At 42.9% G+C, this 23176-nt stretch overlaps 1 protein-coding gene across 9 annotated transcripts in view; it reads right to left on the bottom strand.

Moving 5' to 3' along the window:
• Nucleotides 1-5459: 5459 nt before the first annotated feature.
• vav2 (vav guanine nucleotide exchange factor 2) overlaps nucleotides 5460-23176 on the bottom strand; it is a 151640-nt gene continuing 133923 nt past the window's right edge. For 2 of the 9 annotated variants that reach the window (XM_086134875.1, XM_086134877.1), the window contains 19 exons: nucleotides 19734-19802; nucleotides 19572-19658; nucleotides 17660-17748; nucleotides 17424-17556; nucleotides 17077-17091; nucleotides 16678-16787; nucleotides 16452-16553; nucleotides 15304-15392; nucleotides 14906-14919; nucleotides 14783-14801; nucleotides 14476-14603; nucleotides 13117-13188; nucleotides 12980-13041; nucleotides 12664-12780; nucleotides 12331-12418; nucleotides 12127-12250; nucleotides 10654-10740; nucleotides 10067-10221; nucleotides 5460-7462 (listed from right to left, as the gene is read on the bottom strand). In XM_086134875.1, the coding sequence (XP_085991001.1) occupies nucleotides 7415-7462; nucleotides 10067-10221; nucleotides 10654-10740; nucleotides 12127-12250; nucleotides 12331-12418; nucleotides 12664-12780; nucleotides 12980-13041; nucleotides 13117-13188; nucleotides 14476-14603; nucleotides 14783-14801; nucleotides 14906-14919; nucleotides 15304-15392; nucleotides 16452-16553; nucleotides 16678-16787; nucleotides 17077-17091; nucleotides 17424-17556; nucleotides 17660-17748; nucleotides 19572-19658; nucleotides 19734-19802 (1608 nt within the window). In that variant the 3' untranslated portion in view covers nucleotides 5460-7414. The remainder of the gene's footprint in view (nucleotides 7463-10066; nucleotides 10222-10653; nucleotides 10741-12126; nucleotides 12251-12330; nucleotides 12419-12663; nucleotides 12781-12979; nucleotides 13042-13116; nucleotides 13189-14475; nucleotides 14604-14782; nucleotides 14802-14905; nucleotides 14920-15303; nucleotides 15393-16451; nucleotides 16554-16677; nucleotides 16788-17076; nucleotides 17092-17423; nucleotides 17557-17659; nucleotides 17749-19571; nucleotides 19659-19733; nucleotides 19803-23176) is intronic. The other 7 variants (XM_086134879.1, XM_086134880.1, XM_086134876.1 and 4 more) reach the window with 6 other exon arrangements.

Genomic DNA, 23176 nt, shown 5'->3' with positions numbered 1-23176 from the left:
TTTGGCAGAGGTTGGGCTTTATCAATTGAAGCAAAATAGAGAAAAAAACCCTGCTCCTGCTGGTGACTGTTCGACCCCCTGATGAGAGCACATTCATTTCGGAACAAAAGTCGCTATTATATCGAAGTGTCTTACATAATACAAAGAGAAATGTCAAAACATAAGAAAACAAACAACCCCCCCCACCCCCCCAAAAAAAACAACAACACTTCTCAGCCCCTGAATAGTGCATGTATTTCAATTAATTAAAATTCAGAAGGCCACTGACCGACATGGAGAATTTCCAGCTGGCATCAAATAACGATGAGAAAGGACGCTGGACAGACAAGAAAGGAAAGTCTGGATGTGGTTAAAAAAATATCATCAAACACCAAGGTTGGATGGCAAACAAACACAGTACCACAGAGGCTGGCTAATATGAGGTGTTTTGAAAAGTTGATCCCTCTCAAGAGTCCTAAAATGAATTAACTTGTACATTCAATCCACTGCCTCTGTCTCGTGTTTTGGCCACATTGATTTACATTTTACAGTAAGACTTTATTAGACCCGCAAAAATGTTCTGGGCCATTATGCCAAACAATGAACATGAAACAGTTCTTTTGTCCAAGGAGTTTCTGAGAAATATTCTTGTCCCCCCCCCCCCCCCCTCCCCATTTCCCAGCACCAAAGAAAGTTGCAGTGATAGTCGGCACCATTGTGGGTTGCCATCTCCATCCTTCTGGTCTTTGTAACTTTCCAACGAAATCCGGTATTGCTTTGAGTCGATCTCGTCTCAACGAAAACACTTTCTAACATCTATGGGGACACAAACCATTGATCTATTCTTCCATTTTTTTTACTGCACATCATGGCCATTGGTCATTCACAGGGTATATATCCATCCATCCATCCATCCATCATCTACCGCTTATCCGGGGCCGGGTCGCGGGGGCAACAGCTTTAGCAGGGAAGCCCAGACTTCCCTCTCCCTAGCTACTTCTTCCAGCTCTCCCCGGGGGATCCCGAGACGTTCCCAGGCCAGCTGGGTGACATAGTCTCTCCAGCGTGTCCTGGGTCTTCCTCGGGGTCTCCTCCCGGTGGGACATGCCCGGAACACCTCACCAGGGAGGCGCTCAGGGGGCATCCGAATCAGATGCCCAAGCCACCTCATCTGGCTCCTCTCGATGTGGAGGAGAAGCGGCTCGACTCTGAGCCCCTCCCGGATGACCGAGCTTCTCACCTTATCTCTAAGGGAGAGCCCGGACACCCTGCGGAGAAAACTCATTTCGGCCGCTTGTAGCCGGGATCTCGTTCTTTCGGTCACGACCCATAGCTCGTGACCATAGGTGAGGGTTGGAACGTAGATCGACCGGTAAATTGAGAGCTTCGCCCTTTGGCTCAGCTCCTTCTTCACCACGACAGACCGATACAACGTCCGCATCACAGCAGACGCTGCACCGATCCGCCTGTCGATCTCCCGCTCCCTCCTGCCCCCACTCGTGAACAAGACCCGAAGATACTTGAACTCCTCCACTTGGGGCAAGATCTCCTCCCCGACCCGGAGGGGACACTCCACCCTTTTCCGACTGAGGACCATGGTTTCAGATTTGGAGGTGCTGATCTTCATCCCAACCGCTTCACACTCGGCTGCGAAACGCTCCAGTGAGAGTTGGAGAGCCCCGTTTGAAGGAGCCAACAGCACCACATCATCTGCAAAAAGCAGGGATGCAATACTGAGGCCCCCAAAACGGATCCCCTCAACGCTTCGGCTGCGCCTAGAAATTCTGTCCATAAAGGTTATGAACAGAATCGGCGACAAAGGGCAGCCTTGGCGGAGTCCTACCCCCACTGGAAACGATTCCGACTTACTGCCGGCAATGCGAACCAAACTCTGACATCGGTGGTATAGTGACCGAACAGCCCGTATCAGGGGGTTCGGTACCCCATACCCACGAAGCACCCCCCACAGAACTCCCCGAGGGACACGGTCAAACGCCTTCTCCAAGTCCACAAAACACATGTAGACTGGTTGGGCGAATTCCCACATACCCTCGAGGACCCTGCTAAGGGTGTAGAGCTGGTCCACTGTTCCACGGCCGGGACGAAAACCACACTGCTCCTCCTCAATCTGAGGCTCGACTTCCTGACGGACCCTCCTCTCCAGCACCCCTGAATAGACCTTACCAGGGAGGCTGAGGAGTGTGATCCCTCTGTAGTTGGAACACACCCTCCGGTCCCCCTTTTTAAAAAGAGGGACTACCACCCCGGTCTGCCAATCCAGAGGCACTCTCCCTGTTGACCACGCGATGCTGCAGAGGCGTGTCAACCAGGACAGCCCCACAGCATCCAGAGCCTTGAGGAACTCCGGGCGGATCTCATCTACCCCCGGGGCCTTGCCACCGAGGAGCTTTTTAACCACATCGGTGACTTCAACCACAGAGATAGGAGAGCCCATCTCAGAGTCCCCAGGCTCTGCTCCCTCCAAGGAAGGCGTGTTGGTGGAGTTGAGGAGGTCTTCGAAGTACTCTGCCCACCGATTCACAACGTCCCGAGTCGAAGTCAGCAGCGCCCCATCCCCACTGTACACAGTGTTAGTGGTGCACTGCTTCCCCCTCCTGAGACGTCGGATGGTGGACCAGAATTTCCTCGAAGTCGTCCGGAAGTCGGCTTCCGTATACAGGGTATATACAGTACTGCAAATAAATAAGACACATTCTCAAACTTCACTCAGCACATCGTGAGTCTCTGAGAATGAATCCAGCATAACATTCAACCGCTACTACAATTGTTTTGCTCTTCAGAAAAGCACGTAAATAACAGATCGGAATTGGATTATTTGAGTAGTTTGACAGTAAATCAAGGAATAATATTGGGGGTTTTTTTTGTTCATTTCTATGCAATGTAGAGTGCAGTGGCAGACCTAGAGGGAGGGGAGTGGGGGCACTGGCCCCTGCTGAAATACACTTGGACCCCACTGGGGTGAGGCCAGATAATTGACTTTTGGGTAATTTCAGATTTTTATGGGATTTTTTTCTTCCCCACATGTCCACTCTTGTTCTCCATAGACAATAATGAATGTTTTTTTTTTGGGAGGGATTTTTACAGTGGGGGGGAAAAAAAAAGGTTTTGTGGACCCCCACTAAGATGCACAGCCTCTGGCCCTCCCAAGGATAAAAATCAAGGTCCACCACTGATTGATTGTATTCACTGTGTGGCTCTTGCAATCATTTGTGCAATCAAAAGCAAAAAAACCCCAAAATATATTAAAAAATATATGTACCATGAGGTGACAACGCTAACCGCTGTATCACCGCCACCTACCAAAGTTCAGAAAGTAGAAGAGGAAACATTTGGAATACAATGCAGAAAAACAAACGCCTCTAGGGACAAGGTTCTGTCTCTGACCTCTCATTGTGACATTTTTGTTACAGCATTTCTCCATTCGCTAAATAATCAGTGCCCTCCAAGCAAAAAAGACAAAAATTGTGGTTCACAAGAAGTTGAGAAAGGTCCACATACTTTCAAACCAGACATTGAAATGAGCAGCGTGGGAGGATCGAGCTGGGGAAAGAAGACAAGCACCCCAAGCCACGAGCTTGACAAGTGACCTCCTCTCTGTCTGTGATGTTGACGTTTTCGAATGAATCTAGCATCGTAGCAAAAAGGCTCATGTGAGCGAGATGACACTGGCTCCTCTCAAAAATTCCTTCCAGTGTTGTCTATCCAAAAAAGTAAGGAGACAAATAAGATGCTCAGGGCCCCACGTAATATTAACAATAAAAAAAAAAACAGAAGACAGCCCCAATAGATAGATAGATAAATATATCGATAAATAAAAGCAGATAATGAGATGCACAGCCACCATAACTCACATAAAAGGTGCCAGAGTTATGGCCAGGGCAAAGGCGCCATAAATTTGATCTTGACTTCGATGTTACACCTTAAAGCATAAATAAGAAATAACATTGAATAGTGTAGGTGTTCACTGTTGCCGCACAGTTGTGAGTTAGAATTGTTCAAGTTGAATCCCCTGTGGTAGAAAGTAAAAAAAAAAATGAAGACCCCCTAATAAGTATCATGCTTAAAAAACAAAGACCACTTGTTGAAAGCATGACCCATATCACTATAGATACAGTCCTTTGATATTAAAGGCACTTAATTTATTATTCAGTACTACATCATTTTAATTATTCAAATTAAATAATTGTGAGGGCAAAGCTCACTGGGAACCTTCATGATGACAAGCAGTACGTATAGTAAATCGATGGATGTTTTCACAACCGCAGCAGTGTTTGTTCTTAGTTCTTGGTCTTGATTTTCCCAATTGTCATATGAAGCCACTAAAAATTCGGATGACGTATGACAACTGAAATTAGTGGGTTGAAATGAAAAATGCGCAAATATATTAGCTTGATTATGTTGGGAACGAAATAAAATGACATTTCATTGCATTTAGTCAATACAAGTTAGTTGGAAGGGTAATTGTATGTTACGTGTATTCATGTACCGAACATATTTTAACCAGGGCAGCATTCTGTGTCTCAAACGTTAACTTGTATCCTTCTTTCCAAGAGAAACTATTCATTTGCACTTCATGAACTGTCTTTATAAATGTCAAAGTTTCTAAACCAAGAAAGAAACAAAGCGTGATCTCCATCGACTTTTGTTGTTCTCCCCAGACAAGATTTGCCTCCTCCAGAGAGCCGCCCAGCGAGTGGATGATAGAATCACACAAATCTCTTCTATCGTGGACGCAAACCGCTCAAATACATGCCTGGCGAGGAATGGATACGGAGTGTGATATTTACATATGGGCTCGGACAGATGACACGCTGAAGCCGCTAAGGTAGCCCAAAAACTTTAGCTTTCAGAGTGGGACATCACACGATACATATGACATCTTTGTCATTAAAATTTTATTCAGGATTTAGTGTTTCGCAGTTTTAGCAGTTATTCATAGTTTGTTTCGATTGCAAGACAGTTTAATTAAGGGTGGATTTTTTATATTGCAATGGAAAGTTAATAAAGGTTTTGATAACAAGAATTTGACCAATTACTTTTGTGTCCGTTATTTCCCCATGGCCATATTCAAAATCTGAATAAATCAGTATGAGGAGCGTCCAAACAGAATGACGTTTAAAGGGGAAGTCAACCCCCAAATATTCTGGACATTAATGTTTTCTGCACTTCCACTAGTCTAAACACATTTTGATTAATATTGTGTTGTTGTAATATGAGTGAAGCAGGAAAATCCACCCGTTTTTAGCCATCTCAGGGGGCGGCCATTTTGCAACTTTCTGTCAACTTAAAATGACATCACAGTTGCTCAGGTAATAACCAATGACCTCTTTTCGGAAGCTTTTTTTTCTTTTTCTTACAGCGGCAAACAGCACCTTGACTCTGCCAAATAATCTGTTCATCGAACATTACACAAAATATGCTCCAGTAAACAAAACAAAAAAAAAAACAACAACAACAACTAACATTTGAAATATTTATTCCATGACAGACCTCATTGAGAAATAGTCGACCATGAAACAAAAATGTACACAATGACTGACATATTTTTTGCAGGATGTACTGACAGGAGTTGAAATATCAATAGCTACATGCATTGGGCTGCTCTTGTCCAGGACATAGATGACAGGAAGCTCTCCGCTGACTCAAAACAACCTGAGAGCCTCCTGTCACCCCCCCCCCCCCCTCCCACACACACACACACACACACACATAAATCAACTGTGCCTTTGCAGTAACACATAGACAGTCAAAAGTTCTTGAAAACTTCCACAGCTGATTTGATCCATGTTAGCATTTTCACTGAACTGGGTGCACACACAAAAAAAATAATAAATAATAATAATGTTGTTTTGACCCATATTAATTATTGAATGCACAGTATATGCGCTCAGCATGTTTCATGAGATTTCATTTGTTTCCCTGCTTGAATGGACATGTTTTTGTCAATAAATCTTATGATGTGTGATTAGGTGGGAGTACAAAATATTGTGATACGCGGGGACGGCAGTAAGGAAATATGGATGTCATTTACACTCTCACATGGCCGTCGATCTATGCATAGAGTGCGAAACAATCACTGGAGGTAAATGGGAACACTTGGCACTGTATCACACCCCCACACAGTTTTCTGAGTGCGGGCAGATTACAGATGATTAGCACACTTCCACACACACCCTTGCACACAAAAACCTATTCTTTTTTGGCAGTTTTAATTCTCGGCCTTTGACACAGCACCAGCCAAAGAGGATTTTCTCAAGTGACAACTGGAAACAAACACCTTTGGTCACCTGATCATCTGTATTTAAAAAAAAAAAAATCCAGAGGGCAGCATACAAAAGAAAATTCGTGCAGAGTAAAAGATGGCTAACATTGGCTATTGGTTCAGTTGGGTTTAAAAAAATATGCCAATAAACTTGAGCTGTAGTAGTAAAGTGGTCTTGTTTCCCCTTCACATCGTGCTGACACTAAACTGCAAAAATGATGCGAACTGTGATTGTTTGCCCCACAGACAACACTTTTGACTGTTTGACACTATTTCTGCGACTCCATTCTGACAAGTCATAGTTAAATTCTTCCCCATGTTCAATGACTCTACTGCCAAGTTCAGTCTTCTGTTCAAGAGGTTTTTTTGTTTTGGTGTTTTTTTTCCCCCTTTGCATGTTTACAAATCGTCCTTTTTAGCGATGCTAAATGTTCTTGACTGGCTGACGTTGAGGTTCAAATCAAGTCTTTGAAAGGCACCGAACTGTACATTGGTGTTTGTGTGGGCTGCACATGGACACATGCATGCATGAGAAGCCAAGCCAGTCAACAAAGTCTTTTCACTCCACTGGAGTCAACCCACAAGGCATCACCATGACAACTAAGGCAAAATCTGTCAATGTGAAAAGAAAAAAAGAACATCTGTGTTTTTTTCTCTTTCTCTCTGTCTCCTTGTTTTAGTTTTCTTTGCAGATCATCTGCTGTTGCTAAATCCCCACAATTACCATAGTCATGATAATAATCTCTATTCAATAAATTATCTAGACTGTACAATTATTTCACCTCGCAGAGGTCCGCAAGTCCTTTTTTTCAGAGTAAAGCTAGCCATAGTCTGTTTTTGCCGTGTTAAATAAAGCCTCGGAAAATCACACAGAGGCCAACACAGAGCGAGCGACGTTTCCTCTCTTATCTGTACAGTAATGAAAGAGGGAAACCTGTAGAACAAGCAAAGCTGAGGCATACTTGAAGACAGGGGGAGGTGGTGGCGAGGTGCTTGCGATCCAGCAGAAGCATCGACAACAACTTTCCTGGAGAGAGCGAGGCCTTTTCCTCTGAGATCAGCAGATTCATACAAGATGTTTCCTGATTTAAATTTTTTTGTTTGTTTGTTTTCCTGTTTCAAAATGTGCCAGGTGGGCAACATCCTGTGCCCTTACTGGACTCCTTCTTCATCCACATATGTTGAGGGAAACCATCCAATCTGAAAGACAAAAAACAAACAAACTTAGATTCAAATTCCATCAGACATGTGTGTGTGACAGAAATTCGGGTACAGTAGTTGGGCTTTACATATCTTTTGATGAATGTATTATCATTGCAGTAGCAGAATGCAGCCGCCCATATATATATGATGCTGGAATGATATTTGCATTATTTTCATATCACGGCATGCTCGGATGGAGCAGCCTCATCCATCTTCCTTTAAGGCTTCTCACAGAGCGCTACTTGAGCTGTTGCTAAGCAACAAAGTTTCCCTACTTGTTGCGTGAGTGAGGTGAATATTGAACACTTAATGTGGATGTTCAAAAAAAAACAGCTATTATCATTATTTCATTTTTTTTGTTGGAAAATGAATGAATTAACGTGTGAGTGAGTGAGTGAGTGAGTGAGTGAGTGAATGCTACTGATTACATACAGTGGATGGCTCACTCTGCTAATCAAGTGTGACTGTTTGAACTCAAAGTGCAAAATGAGTAACTGTTTATTTCCCACAAAGTAGTCTTTGGTTTTAAATGAGACCACTGATAAAAGTTGGACAAATGTCTGATTAATATGTTATAAATGGCCTTTCATTTGTCAAGTGGTTTCTACGTTGGGTAATCAAAGCACGGCCTCCTCATTTTACGTCCTGAAGGTGGGAGCTACTGGGGGTTCAGTATCCTGCTCAAGGACTCTTCGAGATGGTCAAAAGGGTTGAGAATCGAGCCCGCAACCTTCGGGTTGAGAGACGACTACTTAACCCCCCCTCAGCCGTGCCGCCCATTGTATGTTGTGCTAGGTGTGCAAGAACAAGATTATTTTGAATGAATATTAAAAAACATTACGGATATTCAATTGTGTATCAGTTTTTGTTTTCCACTACAAAGTTTTTTTTAAACCCTTTAACAAAATCTGCGAGTGTTTTATTTGCTAATTAAATTGCAAAATGGGCAATGTTTTTCTACTGTTGCTGGAATGTATTTTGTGAAGATTATGCCTACGGGGCAGAAAGAAAAGTGCCCCACAAGGCCAACAGCAGGAGCTAGCTGTCTCTCAAGTCACTTACTACCATACAAATGATGAAGATAATCGACTACAACCACCCTGTAATGTAGTTACCAGATTAGCTAACAGTTAGTGAAGCTTATTGTATCTCTTCTTCTTCTACGACTCGTATTTGGAGTGGATGTACCAATATGTGTGGAGCTCAGTGATTCTGTACGTGCGAAAAGAATCATTAAATAAAATGTTTAAACTATGTAAAATGCTACAGTGACCTCAATTATTAGTATTATAATCCATTTAGAACAGTTCAGTTGTATTTAACTTGAAACCCTTTCATGCACCCTGTAACCTGATAACATGATAAGCTGTCCACTGTAGTCACTGCTGTCCCTGAAAAGGTTAAATACAATACATTTCATCATGTTTTTGAACTGTTTGTTTTCATGAATTTAGATCGGAACACTTTTTATTTGACCTTTATGTGCAAACTATTTTATTGGATTTGTTATTCATGTACAGTCTTTATTTATATTTAAAGTGGGGGGGTCATGTTCAACTTCAAACTGTAAAATGTTACAATGGCTCACAACAATAATCAATACACTTTTTGTGATGAAAACAACAGGCGTTGCCTTGTTCTCAATGACCTTTTGCACCAACTGTGCTATATGTTATTGTTGCGCATGATGGTGGAACTAAAACAGAGCTTTTCCAAGTACTGTCTTGGCCCGAATACAAGACGGCCCTGATTATAAGACGGCCCCCTCTTTTTCAAGAATCAAGTTTGAAAAAAGACTTTTTGAACACCAAATTAATTTTTATACAGAAAATAATTACAGTACATCTGAAACAAATGATTATAACAACGTATTTGAGAGAAAAAGCATGTTATTTTGCCTCATTCAAATCTTAATATCTAAACATTTAAATATGTAAACTAAAGTGCAATCACATTCGTCAATGAATGGCTTTTGGTTTTTGAAATGTAAATTAGATCATAACTCCTCCTCAGCTGCCGGTTAACCTGGCCGATCTTCGACCCACATTTCTCCAGATTGTCGCTACGTTTCTCCATTTTCTGTTATCTCTTCTATTATTTTCTTCTCTTTTCTTTCTTACTGCTATTTTTTTATTTTTCTTCTTCGTGCTACCGCTATTTTTATTTTTATTCTTCGTGACAGGGGTTCACTTTGGCCTGGGGAGTCAAGTTCAGCATTCGCTTCAATGATATCTGGCGCCATCTCGCGTCGTGAATGGGTATAATGTCTAGACCCCGAATATAAGACGACCCCCACTTTTTCAGTCTTATTTCAATGCAAAAAACACCGTCTTATATTCGGGTCAATACGGAATGTACATTGTGTATACGTTTGAGAATTACTAATAAAGACTGTCCATGTCCAACAAATTGGACGCTAAGTGAGTGGCTGGTACCTACCTACCAGCTTTATTCATGTAAAAATGTGGCAGAAAACCGTAGTCCAAACAGCCAGCTTACCGTACATTAAAATGTTTTATGATTGAGGGATCTATAAATTCATATATCAGTGTATTAAAAAGATAAACGCGGCAGCAGTAAAAATTTCGGAGGTTTACTCACCCGTCCATTGGCCTCGCCTTTCCACCATCCTTGGTCGCCACCGATCTTGCTGTATATTTTGACGATGTCTCCTTCCCGCAGCGACAGTTCTCTCATGTCTCTTGCCGCAAAGTTATACCTGGCTACCGCTGTACTCACAACGCGAGGTGTAAACACTGAAAATGGCACAAAGACAAAACGCAGCTCCATTTATTCCAACACGACACTTCACCTACCAAGGGGATTTTTGAATGTGGCACGTTACATTTCAAGTTATTAATCATTTTTCAATTTTAAAGATGACCATCTCTGGCTGACAGGTGAAAGTTCATACTGCGCACATGGAAGTAATAATTAGTGTTGAAAATGAGCGGCAAAAAAAGTTCAGTGTGGTCGAATATAGCCAAACAATAAAGTGTTTCATTTCAGGAGAGGAAATTGGTTTTCTTTCCTTGATTTAATGAGGGAATATCACCCAAGGAGGACTGAAAATGAGTCTCATTAATAAAATGAACAAAGCATAGCAGAAGTAAAATGTTTCAGGTCAACGTGGCAAGAGACAACCAAAAGCAAGATAAAAGGGGACAGAGTTAGAAGTAAGCGAGTACCTGACCAAAAGGGAGCCGAGCTCTGAGAGGAGAAGTTCAGGCCCTGTGGACTGAGGAAGGAGAAGTTGTAGGAGGCGCAGGTGGCTGCTAAGAGGAGGAAAGAAAGGGTAAGGGGTGGAAAACAAAGGAAATAAAGTTGGGAAATGTAGTGAGGTGCATGCAGAGCTGGAGGCAAAAAAGCAATGAGAAAACAGCCATGCACATGGACTGTGGATTTTAAAGTCCACCCTTTTACTCAGTTTATTTGTTCAATTAATCATTGTGTCGTGAGAAAAAAAATGTTTCCGATTTTTCAAATTACACCCACGCGTGAGTTAGAACACACACGCGTGACTCTTAATCCCTCTCGAGAGATATGTCAACATGTACAATTTAGTAAATGGCACACGTGTCACGCACACGCGCCCCAGGATTCTTGCATGCGCGGGTTAGCACACAAGTAACGGGTGCGCAAGATGGCTAAGGGACAAGTGTGCTTTACTGAAACACATCTACCCTTTAACTTGGTGGTCTCAAACACACGGCCCGCGGGCCAAATACATCCCGCTGCACGCTAGTTTGAGGCCCCCACCTTGATATGAAAGATAATAGTAATAATAATAATACACTTAATTTTGAAAGCGCTTTTCATCGGACTCAAAGACACTTTACAAGAGTTTAAAACATGGGATAAAATGTACATTTTAAAGCCACGCATACACGATTCAAAACAAACATATTTAGAAGAAGAAAAACAAAGCAGAAATGAGTAAAAGAGATTCAAAGGTGTTAAAAGCATTGCGAAACAGGTGAGCTTTAACAAATGATTTGAAGGATTGGAGATCAGTACAGTTGCGGATGTGTTGTGGTCAAGAGTTCCAGAGGGTGGCGACAGAGAAGGCTCGGTCCCCCCCAGGTTCTGAGCCTGGTCACGGGGATGGCGAGGAGGTTTGTCTTTGAGGAGCGGAGGTTGCGGAAAGGAGTGTGTGGGTAAAGAAGGTCGGAGAGGTAGGAGGGGGCCTGATTATGGAGGGATTTATAGGTATGTAGGAGGAGTTTAAACTGGATCCACTGGGGAACGGGGAACCAGTGGAGGTTTTTAAGGACGGGGGGTGATGTGTTCTCGAGTGCAGGTGTAGGTGAGAAGGCGGGCGGCGGCATTCTGGATGTACTGTAGTTTGTTGAGGAGTTTGGAGGTTGTACCGTAGAGGATGCTATTGAAGTCGTCAACGCAGGAAGCCATGAAGGCATGGATGAGGGTTTGAGCGGCGTTGAAAGAAAGTGAATTCGCCAATTTGGCAGAATAAAGTAGAGCAACTATCGGAAAATATGTTTTCCAGAAATCCATAAGATGACCAATAATTGTTGGATTGTGAAACATGTCGAAAAGTGTTGGGAGTCCTGCGTTGTCAGCGAGTGCTATTTGACCCCGCAACCACGACACTATCCATAGGAGCAGTTGTTGTGGCTCAGTGCGAATGCCAGAACGCTTACCTGGCGAGCGGCAGCTGGATCTTGTTAACGAGCGCTCCCTTGCCTTGTAGGGGTATCGCAACGTGGTATCGAGCAGCTTGAAACTCTCTTTGAGTGAATGGGACTGATAATACTCCACCAGCTCCTGTTATGCAGCACATTGATTCGATTCATCACGGCTTGTTGTACTTCCAGGACGTGTAATCTTTTGCGTTTGATCTTTACCAAAAGGCTCTCGAACTTCTTGGCCTCGGTGATGTGAATCCAGCTGTCTTTCTCAATGACTTTTATGTGTTTCACTTCATCGTTAAATCTGTGAGGCAAAACGAGACTTGGTTTCCACACCTGCTCTGACTGTGTGAACTTGATCATGACCGTGTTACTTTGCGCCACTAGTTATTAAGACAGCATTCAAGCGAAAACATAATTTACAAGCTGTTAGTTGCAGGGGCTGCACAATACACATGTACAGAGACCTGCCTTGGAATTGTCTGAATCAGTTGTTAATGAAAGCCATTCGAGTGCTAAGTTCCCCCCTCTGCATGAAGGCAAACTCACTTGATGCTGATGGCAAACCTCTCTGCTTCGGCCGTCCTCTCTCTGATGAGGTAGGTCCCGCTGCTGTGGGATTTTAAGAGGTTGTCGGCCTGCTGGCGCTCCATGTTTCCTGCAAACCTACAAAGAGGAGCGAGGAACAAACACCGAGTCATGACAGTTGAACGACCTTGACAACTGTTAACGTCAAGCGGTCATGTCGTAATTCATCTTTTGACAGTCGCGGTGAAACTTTTCATCTTTGCTTGTTCACGCTTAATAGAGCTGAGAAAAATCAACGGACAGAACACAGGGCAAATTTCAAGTTGAAGGGCCTTACCAAGGATAGCCGTAGTAGTCTGCATCCCTTGACGACTGCCTGCTGGATAATGACTGGAAGGGCTGTCATAAAACAGAACACATTGAAGTGGTCCGAAGGGTAACAGTTCACTTGTTGCTGAACGGGGACTGACTTACCTTTGGGTCAAGGTAAGGTTTCACACAAGAACTGGGGAAGAAGCCATTCTTCTGTGTTTGCATCAACTTTCCCTGGAAGACAATAACATGTAGCTCACACACCCAAATATTGAAATGTGGCCGAGTACAACTGCAATAATGAAACAAACATGTTGAACTATGTCAATTAAAAAAAAAAAAACATTGCCTTGGGAAGGAGTTTAAAGTACAATAGTACAATTTAGATGAGGTACAGTAGATGACTGTTGACCTTTGATGTGAGTTCCGCAAAATAATACAATAAAAGTCATGTGTTGTGAACCTGCTCCTCTTTGCTGACGCTGCTCTTAGACGAGAACCAACGCTTGACAATGACAAATAGCTTTTCCTTTTCGTTTGGATTTCTTAGCCGCAAAAACAGCAAGCATTTGATGAGCCCTTTAAAAACAATACGGTAATTATTTTTTATACCTTCAGTCATTTAAAAAAATGTAATAAATAAATAAACATAAAGGGTGCTTGCTACATACAGTATGCTGCCATTCATGATAAATTCATGTGAGCACCTTTGGATAAGGAGCCCAAGTAGCACGATTAGCAAAGAAAATGTCATTACCGGTACAGGTACCACTTTTCAAATCCAGTGACGCACACACGCATTGTTATTGGAATGCACTGACTCTTGTCAAAATAATACAAACCCTTTTTCAGAGGAGCTGCAGTATAACTTGTACAACTCATTTGAAAATAAGTTAAAATGTTATGGAGAGGGGAAGAAAAAACAACTAAATAATGATCCCAAAAGAATTGTTTTATTTTGAAATACACAGGTTCACATTCAGGGTGCAAACGATTTTGCCTCTCTCTCCCTCTCGCTCTTTTTTCAATAGATAACACAAAAACCTCGAATTTTAACAGGCGTGTGTAGACTTTTTTCTATTCACTGTTATACCACGCTCGGGCGGCCCGGTAGTCCAGTGGTTAGCACTTCGACTTCACAGTGCAGAGGTACCGGGTTCGATTCCAGCTCCGGCCTCACTGTGTGGAGTTTGCATGTTCTCCCCGGGCCTGCGTGGGTTTTCTCCGGGTACTCAGGTTTCCTCCCACGTTCCAAAAACATGCATGGCAGGCTGATTGGACGCTCTAAAAATTGTCCCTAGGTGTGAGTGTGAGTGTGCATGGTTGTTCGTCTCTGTGTGCCCTGCGATTGGCTGGCAACAGGGTTCAGGGTGTCCCCTGCCTACTGCCCGAAGACGGCTGGGATAGGCTCCAGCACCCCCCGCGACCCTAGTGAGGATTAAGCGGTTTGGAAAATGGATGGATGGATGGATGTTATACCACGCTGGGCCTCGGAGACAAAGCGCTAAGTGTCGGCTTTACCTCCCACCATGCGGTGTCAGGGTCCCCCTTCAGCAGTTCGATGTAGTCTCCCGTTTGAAAGGACAGAGCTGTCTTTCCAGGGGGTGCCGGTGTACCGTGGTAGTTTCTCACTGCTACCATCTTGGGACCTGAAGAAACACAGAGCATGCACATTTTGGGCGAATCATATTGGTCACATAGAGCAATAATAGCGAGGTCATGCTTGATGATGTTGAGGAAATAGTTCATCCCACCAGATGGCAGTAAAGAGCTATGCTACAGTTTGTTTATTGTCTCATGAGCCTGCGTGTACACTAAGTGTACTTACCAGAGGACAGTCCAGGTTCCTGCAAATGATAAATAAACGAGACGGTCAACAGGATAATTATCATTGAGTCTTGATGCATAATTTCCAATATACATAAATGTAAAGTATTGTGCGTCGACTCACCAAGTCGAGAGGATCTGGAAGCAAAGGCAAGCGGAAGAGGAAGTCAGATAAAGAGGACGATAATGATAATACATAATAACAAACAATAGCTTGGATTTACACGTTAAAGCACCTCTCAAGTGACCCAGTTCCACTTGAAAATAAATAATAATGAAGGAAATATAAACGATTGACATGATCAGAAATAAATGAAAGCATGAGCATAGTTTTTCATAAAAACTAGTTTGATAAACTATTTAACCACATAAACAAAATTCTTGACCAATTCATTGCACAAATGTTATGTTTCCACATTTTAGCGATAAAATCAGTCTAATCAGAAGGAGTGGAATGATTTATGCACTGTTTGGAGCGGGGTAAACGATAACAAAAGGACGTATTAGATAACACAGACATACTGATTTTGCAGATGGTGATCACTTCCAGACACTCTTTGTGGGCTCCAGTTCCACACCGTGAGCAAAAATAACCCTGATAGAAGATGCCCCTAATGGAGACACACACACACACACACACACACACACACACACACACACACACACACACACACACACACACACACACACACACACACACACACACACACACACACACACGCATGCAAGTTAATACGCGATGGTCTAAATGAACTTTGCGGACACGCAACAACAATTGCCCTGTGGGGATAAATAAAGTTTTCAGAATCGGAAATGACATGGATGCTTGTTTACAGTAAAAGCCCTGTGAGAACATTGCCTTTTCTGTTTGATTATCCCTAAAATATATAGTTCCAAGAACATGCTGCTTTTCAACACTCACATTCATCACACACTGTCATCTTGAGTCGTGAGTGTCATAAATCACAAGTAGACCGGTGGGGACAAAGAGTTAATTAGCATGTAGCAGGGAGTGAGAATACTGGTACAAGCCTTTTTCCACTGGCTGGGAATTTAGGTCAGGCCAGCCATGAAATTTGTGGGTCAATACGCAAAGTGGAGTTTAGCCAAGCCAACTCTGCTCTGCTCAGTCTGGTGTGACAGAGGCAGACACGGCGATTCCAGGACACGGGTTATCCCCCATTCTGATGCTTCGACACTCTTAGATGAAGGCGGCCGGTGTTTGGAAGGATCACGTCAGCCTCAGTGAAACATGTCACCCAACGCTTCATTTCCCCAAAGTGCCGAAAGTGGATATAAGAAGTCTATTTCACAGCCGGCTTTGGATCATGGAGATTTGATGAAACGCAAAAATATGAAAACAGTCATGTTAATTGCGTCCATTTTTTTTTAACAATAATGAATTATTTGCTAACTAATTTCATTTTTCATTATGTATATCGCAGATGCACATCACGCAAACATGTTTTTTTTTTAACCATTCTTATTTGACAAACATTACATTGACCTTCACGTTGCTGACAGTGAAGAAATGCAGAGCAGTACAAGTACACTGTTTAACTTTACACGACGTCCTTGCGCGGTGGTCATTTGTACGACTTCAGGGAAGTAAAACGACGCCTTTGTCATTGGTTTGGATGGTGTTGCTGAGTTTTTGTTGTTCTGCTTACCTCAGTAGCATCTTGCAGGCTCGACAATTGGTGTTCTTATCGAACGTGTGCATTTGGAAGTTATGTTGGTTAGCCGTGGCCCTGTCCGGTTTGATGTTGGACCTAGAAGAACAATAGCCCCAAGAACCAATGAACAGAGACATGATTGCGTGAGGTCAGTCAGCCGAAGATGATATGCACCAACTGTATATGTGGACTGAGCGACGTGTCCTTAACCAATACTCACATGGCCATTTCAAACTGTTCCATCCACTTCCTCTTTGTTTCTTCTGTTTTACAAAAAAACTGGAAGCCCTGCTTTCCTTGCAGGTGGATCAGGTAGAAGCCATAAGACCACTGGAGACAAAACACGAGCAAGCGGCACATGACAGCGATGTCAATCGACGCAAAGACGAGGTGATGCCCACTCCTCAAATCATGCACTCAAATTTGGGCGCTCCATTTATTTCCCCAAGTAAATGATGCGGTGCATGCTTTAGCAATGCTGGTGTACGAAAAAAGCTTGAAAGCCATTACGAGCAAGGTGCGTGCATTTGCCACACGGCGCCCCAAAAACACCAGCGCTGCTGTCGGAAAGTAGGCCATCACGAGAAGATGAGTGAACCAAAGTGTCACTTGAGCTTACCATTTTTCCACTTGACTGGTAAGCATGCAAAAAGAAAGACACCATAAAAAAGACACGGTTACACATGCAACATGGACAGACACATGCAGATTAAAACCAAAAGGCTATGTTTGACTAGCTGCCGTGTGTGCTCGATCGTACATTTTTATGAACAATGTTGTTAAAGGCGCGTGATTTCTCAAGCATGGATGAGCACAACTAAGCACGTCACATCTTTTTTTCTAAGTTCTAGATATGAGGATGCCGTCAGCCTTGAGATAAATGCTGTCATGATTGTGTCATGATGTTACATTCCCTGCCCCACGCACACAAAAAATATATATAAATTTGCATATTTGACCTCGTACCTTTTTCATGTCTCTGTTGTTCATGGGGTCATCGGACATTTTATACGACTGCAGTTCAATAATCTCTTTGAGCTCATAGCTATAACCTTTCCTTTTGCAGACAATGACCACTTTGTCAAACAGGAATATATACCTGAAAAGACACATGACAGCAAAGAGCCAATGTTCCCTTGAGACGTCACATCACATTCATGGATTGTCTTCTTAGCTTGCTTTTTGGCATCGCTGAGACTCACCGGTCCTGTTTGGTACGGTTGACGATGGAGCAGACTTTAAGCTCTCCGTCTATCTTTGGCCTCCCATACTCCTCCAGCTTCACCTGCTGCTTAGGTCACACAGGCACTCAGGGTCAATTCACTGATTGTTATAACTAATGAGAGACTATAAATAATTCAGAAGCACATGAGGCTCAGTGAGAATCGAAATAGATGGGAGAGAAAAATGACGCAGTCCCTGCTGGGATACATTATAACTCCATCCTCACATCGAGTCAAGTACACTAAACAGTATGGTAAAATACGGTGGAATTGAAATGAAATTGAAAGTTTCCCCACGCTCTTCAAGTTGCGTAACAAAATGGAAAAAAAAATCACCTCTAAAATTGCAGAATAACTAGCTGCCGAAACAGCATCAGGATTTATGTCTCTTGTGCAAAACTTTAGCTCAGCGAGCATCTGGTTTTACATGGTTTTGTCACACATTGGTTCACTTATTTTTACACTTGGATTGCGGCTTTAGAATATTAAATGTGGCCTAAAACATTGCCTTCTTAGTTCAACTGTTGAAGGATTCATGATCGATTGACAGATTACTGTATTTTCCGCACTATAAGGTGCACCTAAAAGCATTCAATTTTCCCAAAAGCTGACAGCACGCCCGATAATCCGATGCACCTTATATATGGTGTTGCAGTCTCTTTTTATTCCCCATTGAGTTGTTTACCTGTTAGTGTTCCTATGCCATCTAGTGGTGATTATTAGCAGGAACCAATTTTAACCTAAAAGGGTTCGGCCCAACACTAATTGACACACACTCAAACAGACAACTACTTTGTGAGCTCTGCACAGCCACAATGAAACGAAGATAATTCCAACAGCATATTTAACTACTGGGCGGCCCGGTGGTCCAGTGGTTAGCACGTCAACTTCACAGTGCAGAGGATGTGTGTTCGATCCTGGCTCCGGCTTTCCTGTGTGGAGTTTGCATGTTCTCCCCGGGCCTGCGTGGGTTTTCTCCGGGTACTCCGGTTTCCTCCCACATTCCAAAAACATTCACGGCAGGCTGATTGAACACTCTAAAGAGTCCCTAGGTGTGAGTGTGAGCGCAGATGGTTGTTCATTTTTGTGTGCCCTGCGATTGGCTGGCAACCGGTTCAGGGTGTCCCCCACCTACTGCCGGAAGACAGCTGGGATATGCTCCAGCACCTCCCGTGACCCTTGTGAGGATAAAATGGTTCACAAAATGGATGGATGGATGGATGGCTAGTTAACTTCTGATTAAACAAAGGAAGAAGGAGACAAGCACGACTTCTAATATTGAGCCACTTGTGGATGTGAGCCCATGCTGTTTGTGTGCCTTTTTGTTGAATCAATTCCTAACTTTTGTCTGTTTGATGTTCGTGTTTGTGACCAGGTCTCAATGTTACAGCTGTAGCGGTTGTGAAAGCTCTAAATAAATAAAGTTGTATTATATTGTATTGTATTCCTGTAGCGTAACCATCTAGTGGCTGCATAGCAAAACCACTGCCACTATTGTAGCTTATGTTCTATGCAGCTTATAATGCAGTGCGCCCTATAAAAGAAAAACATTTTCATCCGAAGTGCCTTACAGTGCAGAAAATACGGTATTTCAATTGCCACTGATTCTTATGACATCAAAGTTTGAGAAGACGACCAGCGTTCCACAACAGTCTGTCCTTTTTCATTAATTGTGCTCAGGTTGTTATATTTCTGGAGTGCCCGCCCAGCCATCAGGTGTGAAATTAAACAACCACGTCAATGTTTACTTTTCCTTCCATTTCGGAAAATGTGTCAGTGAGCGAGCCGCGCTGCACCTTCAAAAATAAAGTCAAGTTCAGTGATGCTTCGGAAGCTGATAAATGAACTGCCACTAAACCACCTGCAGTGACAACCAAGAGAAAATACTTACAAGATTTTCTATCGAACTTTGGAATTCACTTATTTTCTTCAGTGTCTCGTTGTCCCGCTTGACCTCGTTGATGTACATGGCCAAGTCCTGACAGTGCAAAAAAACCCCCCCAAAATGTCAATTTCTGATTTACAATCAATTACAAATATGTGCAAGACACACCTGCATCGCCTCCAGCGCCTCCTTTAGTTGTTGCCTCTCTGGTCGGTCCGTCGAGTGACTCAAAAGTTCCTGGATGGAAGGATTTGTTTTGTTTTATTGTCATCAACGGTGAAAATCAAGATGATATTGGCCACTCATGGCAAGAGGGGCTTTGCTGATTGTGATGTACAGCAGCTCTTTACTCTGATTATCAAACCAACACTGATATGGCCCAGAATATAACGGAGACAACATCCATTGCATTAAAAAGAGGACATCAGAGTGAGTTGCAAGAAGACTCCAGTTGTGAAATTGCAGAAACAAGAAAACCACGCGACTGCGGTTTCCCCACAAACATTCTACATCTTTATGATCAGCAATCGCTTTTCTTCTCTTCCACCGGGGGGGAAGTAATTAAATGCTGCAATGATGTATGAAATGCCGTTGAGCTGCAATGAGAATTCGACGTAGTAAATCATTGCGAGTGGAAAAGCAGATGTTGTGCAACAGACTATACTTTTACAAATTCAAGTATACCCTTGCTGATGTCAAAAAGGCAAAAAAAACTAAAGGCAGAACTCAATTGTAAATGTGAATAGGATCTTTTCTCTTGATATTTATGAGGGTCATTCAATTAAAAAGGTGAATTTTTTGGGATAAGGATGTCTAATATACAGTAGATAGAAGCTTACTTAAAAAAATAATAAGCCAACATAGTCTCCACTCTAAATTGTCCCTAGGTATGAGTGTGAGCGTGGATGGTTGTTCGTCTCTGTGTGCCCTGTGATTGGCTGGCAACCGGTTCAGGGTGTCCCCCGCCTACTGCCCGGAGACAGCTGGGATAGGCTCCAGCACCCCCTGCGACCCTTGTGAGGATCGAGCGGTTCGGAAGATGAATGAAGGAATGAATGAACATAGTCTCCAGCACTGTCACACACTTTTCCCATCTGTGCACAAGCTTCCATATTAAAGCGTAAAAATATTTGGAGTGATCTCTTAGCCATTCGCTCACAACACTCGTGACTTCAGCGTCACTTTCAAACTTGGCACCTCTCGTGAATGCTTTTGAGGGACGAAACGAGTGAAGTCTGAAGGGGCAAGATCGAGGCTGTAAGGGGGATGAGTTCCCAGCCTAGCTTGTTGATGGTCTGCACCGTTTGGGCTGCTGTGTGAGGCCTTGCAAGATGACTCCCTCTGACTGATGACGGCTGGGTTTGTTCTTTCTGTCTTTCTTGACCTGGCTCAGCAGTTCGCAATAGTTGGCACGAAGTTTGAAAGTGACGATGAAGTGAAAAGTGCTGTGAGCGACTCGTTGAGACACAGTCCAAAGACTTTGATGCTGAGGGAATATGGAAGCTTGTGCACAGATGGGAAAAGTCTGTGACAGTGCTAGGAGACTACAGGTATATTCAAATTAAAAAAAAAAAACTGTCTTAGAAGTCCTTATAAAAATGTTCTTTTTTTAAATTACCTTGTTTATTTAATGACCCTTGTATCTTATGAAAATGCAGAAATCTTCACACACTCTACGCTTCATTGGGTACACCTACAAAATTCCTTTGTAGTATTTCCCCCTTGCGTAGCATAGCAACGCATACGTGTGCCGTACTTCTTGGTCCGTGGGGTACTTTGAAAAATGCACGTCATTGTACAACTCAGGAGCTGATGTACATTGTGAAACATGAATTTGCTTTAGTTGTTTAATTTTGGTACCGTTGAGTCTTGTATTTGAGTCTGTTTGCTTTAAATTGAGACAAGGAACATGACAACAAACATGGCCTCTGATTTCCCTAGGTCGCACTCTCACTAAGTGATTAACTCTTTCATGCACCAATAATGATAAGTGAAGAACATGATCAGCTGGCCACTGGAGTAACCGCTGTCCCTGAAGGGTTAAAAAAGTAAAGACAAGGGTTTCAAATTAGAGAATCTACAAAATCAAAATACAGGGCTGTTTTGGGCCACATTTTCAATCATGATGTGCATGTTAAAAATGGAACTCAAAGTAGAAATAGACTGACTTGACATGACTTGGACTTGGTGAAACACCGCTTGAGGAGAGTTTCTTGCTTTTTTTTTTTTTTTTTGCGTGTTCATTTCATGGATGAAGATAAAAACGTTACTCAGATGATGTCTTGACATCAACTGAACACGTGTCCTGCGGCCAGTCACACTCTGTCATGTGCAATAAACGTACACGTCCGCCACGTCCCATGGCCACAGTGTTCAGCGGCGCCTTCCTGAAGAGCGAAATGGGCTGAGCTTAATCTCGTCAATTCACGGTTGATTTGACCCGAGAGCCTTGCTGCAACTCAGGGCTGCAGGGGTTCGATTCACAGCAATAGAGAAGTCGCAGTACTGCCCGGACCGTCTCTCACCTAACATAGAGCACTTGCCGTTCTGCAACGCATCATGAACTCCAATGAGTTCGATTCCGGCTCCGGCCTTCCTGTGTGGAATTTGCATGTTCTCCTCATGCCTGCGTGGGTTTTCTCCAGGTACTCCGGTTTCCTCCCACATTCCAAAAACATGCATGGTAGATTAATTGAACACCCTAGATTGTCCTGAGGTGTGATTGTGAGCGCAATTGTTCGTTATTGTTCATCTGTGTGTGCCCTGCGATTGGCTGGCAACCGGTTCAGGGTGTCGTCCGCTTACTGTCCGAAGACGGCTGCGATAGGCTCCAGCACGTCACGCGACACTTGTCGCAATAAGTGGATTAGAAAATGGATGCATGGATGAAATTCCAAGCTGGTGGACCTCAAGGTGAGCGTCACACCTGATGGTCATACAAATGTTTGCTATTTGTATGAATAACTAACTAAAACCATGAATCATTCAATGAACAAGATCGGCCAATCTTCCCAAGGCTGAAAAAACTGCTCAAAGCCCACAAAACACGAAATCCAGTTCAGAGTGTCTACAGAACAAGTGTGTGAACATTAAGAAACAAACACTCACATGAAATAATACATAAAATTAATCGTTGCAACCAGAAATAAACCATAAACTATGATCCTACAACATTTCAAACATATGCTCAAAAATGGACTGAGTTGTTTTGATATACCAAAATACACTCCAAAATAATATGTACAATCTCTGGGGGTACAGGTTAGCCCACTAAGTCCAAAGACTTATGAACATTAAAAAAGAAATAAAAATAGAACAACAACATAAGATACAAATGAGGATGATAAAGAGATCAGGGAGATGCAAAGGTGCGGATGTAGCAGAGTGGAAATGCAAGGCTTGAATTTCACGGAATACTTACAAGGTCATTTTGTTAACAAAAGAAAGTTTTCAAAAATGAATTGTTCAACGTGCAGGGATGAATGAGCATGAGGCTATGATGGTAGTTTTGAGTCGTTGAACAAATAGTTCTGAAGTCACTGAATAATTGTTTTATTGATCGTGATTTCAATCTCAATCCGAATGATGGTGATGATTATTTTTTTGCAGAA

Source organism: Hippocampus guttulatus, chromosome 17, assembly GCF_054856545.1.
Source record: "Hippocampus guttulatus isolate MCC_2025c chromosome 17, RoL_Hgut_1.0, whole genome shotgun sequence".
Taxonomy (NCBI): Eukaryota; Metazoa; Chordata; class Actinopteri; order Syngnathiformes; family Syngnathidae; genus Hippocampus; species Hippocampus guttulatus.
The sequence above is the reverse complement of the archived record's forward strand: the minus strand, read 5'-3'. Positions and strand labels throughout refer to the sequence as shown.